This window comes from Protobothrops mucrosquamatus, unplaced genomic scaffold (assembly GCF_001527695.2).
Source record: "Protobothrops mucrosquamatus isolate PMUCROS unplaced genomic scaffold, P.Mucros_1.0 scaffold10070, whole genome shotgun sequence".
Taxonomy (NCBI): domain Eukaryota; kingdom Metazoa; phylum Chordata; class Lepidosauria; order Squamata; family Viperidae; genus Protobothrops; species Protobothrops mucrosquamatus.
Window position 1 is genome coordinate 8,123 of NW_015395857.1, and position 3,620 is coordinate 11,742.

Consider the following 3,620-nt stretch of genomic DNA (forward strand, 5'->3'; position numbering starts at 1 on the left):
TGTGCGCCCTGGGCGGAGTGTGCTTGCAGCATCGCGGCAACACGCCCTTTCCATCCTACAGTCCCCCCATGGGCCCTGTGAGCGAGCGGAAAGGCTCCATGATCTCCATGCTGTCGACGGACGGCAACACCGAGACTCCTGTGAGCAAGTTCATGGATCGCTTGTTGTCCCTGATGGTCTGCACCCACGAGAAAGTGGGTCTGCAGATACGGACCAACATTAAGGACCTCGTCGGCCTGGAGCTGAGCCCTGCCCTCTACCCAACGCTTTTCAACAAATTAAAGAACAACATCAGCAAGTTCTTCGACTCGCAAGGGCAGGTAAAAGCTCAGTTTCAGTTTTAAACTGTTTTGCAAAGCAGCTATCACACAGACAGCCCTCGACTTAACAATCATTCGTTTAGCGATGTTCAAAGTTGCAACAGCACTGTAAAAAGGGATTTACGAACGGTTTTTCATGCTTAGGACCGTTGCAGCATCCCCCCGCGGTCATGTGATCAAAATTTGGATGCTTGGCAACTGGCATGTATTTATGATGGTTGGCACTCCACTGGGGCTATGTGATCGCCATTTGTAATCTTCCCAGCCGGCTTCTGACAAGCAAAGCAAATGGAGGAAGCCAAATATGCTTAATGACCGCCTGCTTCATTTAACGGTTGCAGTAATTCACTTAGTAGCCATGGCAAGACAGGTTGCAAAACGGGGCATTAGCAATGGGATTTGGGGCTCAGCTGTGGTTGTAAGTTGAGGACTACCCATAAGCAGGACTTCTCCTTTCTACCACACTCCTGTCTGTATTTAGAGGACAAATCAGATTAACTATTATGGGATAAGGGTATTTATTTATTTATTTATTATTTAAATTTATACACCGCCCTATCTCCCTTACGGGACTCAGGGCGATGAACAGGCAATAATAAAAATCACAGTAAATATTACATAAAAGCCTGCTCTAAAATATAAAACCCCTAACAAAACCCAATCAAAACTACGCCAGGCCGGCCGCATGGAACAGATGAGTTTTCAGGGCTCGGCGGAAGAGGCGCAGGTCCGCAATTGTACGTAGGTCGGGGGGCAGGTCATTCCAAAGGGCAGGAGCTGCCACAAAGAAGGCTCTCCCCCTGGGGGTCGCCAGCCGGCATTGGCTGGCCGACGGTACCCTAAGGAGGCCCTCTCTGTGGGAGCGGACTGGTCGAAGGGAGATATTTGGTAGGAGGCGGTCTTGCAAATACCTAGGTCCATTGCCATGGAGTGCTTTAAAGGTTGTTACTAACACCTTGAAGCGCACCCGGAAGGCCACCGGCAGCCAGTGCAGCTCGCGCAGGAGAGGTGTTACATGGGAGCATCTAGAGGCCCCCAAAATCCCCCGCGCAGCCGCATTCTGAACTAGCTGGAGCCTCCAGGTGCACCTCAAGGGGAGCCCCATGTAGAGGGCATTGCAATAGTCCAGGTGGGAAACGAGGGCTTGAGTGACCGTGCGTAGGGCGTCCTGATCCAGAAAGGGGCGCAACTGGCGTATCAGGCGAGCCTGATGAAAAGCCCCCCCTGGCCACGGCCGTCACATGATCGTCTAAAGACAGCCGAGCATCCATGTTAGTGTTCACAAACAAAATAATTCAGAGTCAGATTTGATAACTGGCTGGGTATCCGTATAAGCCAGGGGTAGTCAACCTTGGCTCTTTTATGACTCGTGGACTTCAACTCCCAGAATTCCTGAGCCAGCTGTGCTGGCTCAGGAATTCTGGGAGTTGAAGTCCACGAGTCATAAAAGAGCCAAGGTTGATTACCCCTGGACTATAAGCCATCTTTTTCCCTTGGAGAGAGTGAGGTAAACAAACTGACAGATGTCCTGATTGATTCGTTGATTGGTTGGTTGATTAGTTGGCCGATTCTGGAGATTTCTATTAGGAAATTAATTTTGGGGAGTAGTTTGTTGTCCTCAGCAGAACTTCTTCAGAAGTACTAGCTCGTTTTTCCTGCTCAATATCTAGATAAAGTTATTTTTTTCTTGCCCTTATTCACTAAGATGCTATCAATCACTTTGTCCCAAAGGTGCTTTTTCAAAAGGCAACTGGACTTTGGGTTTTTTTGGAGACGTTTCGCTTCTCAACCAAGAAGCTTCTTCAGTTTTCAAGGAAAAAACAAAATCCAGTTGCCTTTTGGAAAAGCACCTTTGGGCCAACCATGAGCTGGATGACTGAGAATTTCCATAGACATCATCAATCCCTTTGTCTATATTTCTGTCCAAAGAAGTGTAACATGATGTCTTTACCAGGGTTAGATGATGTAATTCAGTGGTGGCGAACCTAAGGCACGGGTGCCAGAGGTGGCACTCAGAGCCCTCTCTGTGGGCATGCGCGCTGTCGCCCCAGCCCTAGGCCTTCAGCTGGGTTTTATAAAACCTTTTCGCTTTAGGCCTCCGCCGCCGTGTGCAAAAAAAAAAAAAAGGTTCAATCAGTCAATTTCAACCTCTCGCGGGGAAAAAAAGATCTTGCAAAGTTGGAATTGATTGATTGAACTTTTCAGTCCCACCCAGTCTGCTGTTACCACAGCAGCCACGCCCACCCAATGGGCCACCCCCCCCCCCCAATTGGCTACACCTAGCCAGTGGGCCACACTCAGCCAATGGGCCACACCCACCCGGCACCCAAAGATGCATAAGTGGGTTTGGGGTTACAGTTTGGGCACTCGGTCTCTAAAAGGTTCGCCATCACTGATGTAATTGCTCCTTGAAATACTATTTTTTTTAAAACAGGTTATAACTGAAGTTATAGTATATATATTATAGTTAGTATATGTTAACCATTGAGGTTTCATGGGATGCTCAAATCTTGCAAAATAATCTGTGTTCTCAGATGGGGCTTGATAGCACGTGTGGGCTACCAGAAATTTCTCAAGGGTCTGAAAAAATTGCTGACACGCAAAGCAGAAAATTAGAAGAATTTCAAAGGAAACGTGGTGGATATTGTTATTATGTATAACCAAGAGCATGTTTTGCTCCTGCGCAGGTCTTGTTAAATGATACCAATACCCAGTTTGTGGAGCAGACCATCGCGATCATGAAGAACCTGCTTGATAACCACACCGAAGGCAGCTCGGAACACCTTGGGCAAGCCAGGATTGAGACCATGATGCTGAATCTAGTTAGGCAAGTCAGTTCATTCCTCTGTGTCTCCCCTTGTGTGCTTGTAGGAAAGCAAGGGTGTCCGGTTCTAGACCCAACAATCACACAGAAGCAAGCTGAATTTGGTTGAATGACGGGACTGTAATTTAGGTAACGAAAGGGCAAGTAGAGCACTTCTTTCTGCATACCAGGAACTCAAGGCTGATTTATTTTTTACATTTTGGGGGAAAGACTCCCTCCTTCCTGCAACCCAGCATCAAATTCCACCACAATAGAGGTGGAATTATAGTCCAACCTAGTGTTGTGGCTCCGTCCTGTGGGTCCCTCTCATCAGAGGAGGAAGGCTCTGAACATGAAGGAGAGGAGATGGCCAGGCCTCCCTCTCCAGGACCTTCCCCTCTGGTGCGGCCTTCGGTGCCTTCCGACGGAGAGGAGATTGGCCAGGAGCCCGGTGCTTCTGGGATTGGCCAGGAGCCAGGTGCTTCTGGGATTGGCCA

At 48.5% G+C, this 3,620-nt stretch overlaps 1 protein-coding gene across 1 annotated transcript; it reads left to right on the plus strand.

Moving 5' to 3' along the window:
- The first annotated feature begins 27 nt into the window (after window positions 1–27).
- Window positions 28–3,243, plus strand: LOC107301114 (neurofibromin-like). Its single transcript, XM_015830377.1, has 3 exons — window positions 28–320; window positions 3,008–3,147; window positions 3,192–3,243. Exons 1-3 carry the CDS (start codon window positions 69–71, stop codon window positions 3,241–3,243), a joined length of 444 nt encoding a protein of 147 aa, XP_015685863.1. The 5' UTR covers window positions 28–68.
- Window positions 3,244–3,620: the final 377 nt, after the last annotated feature.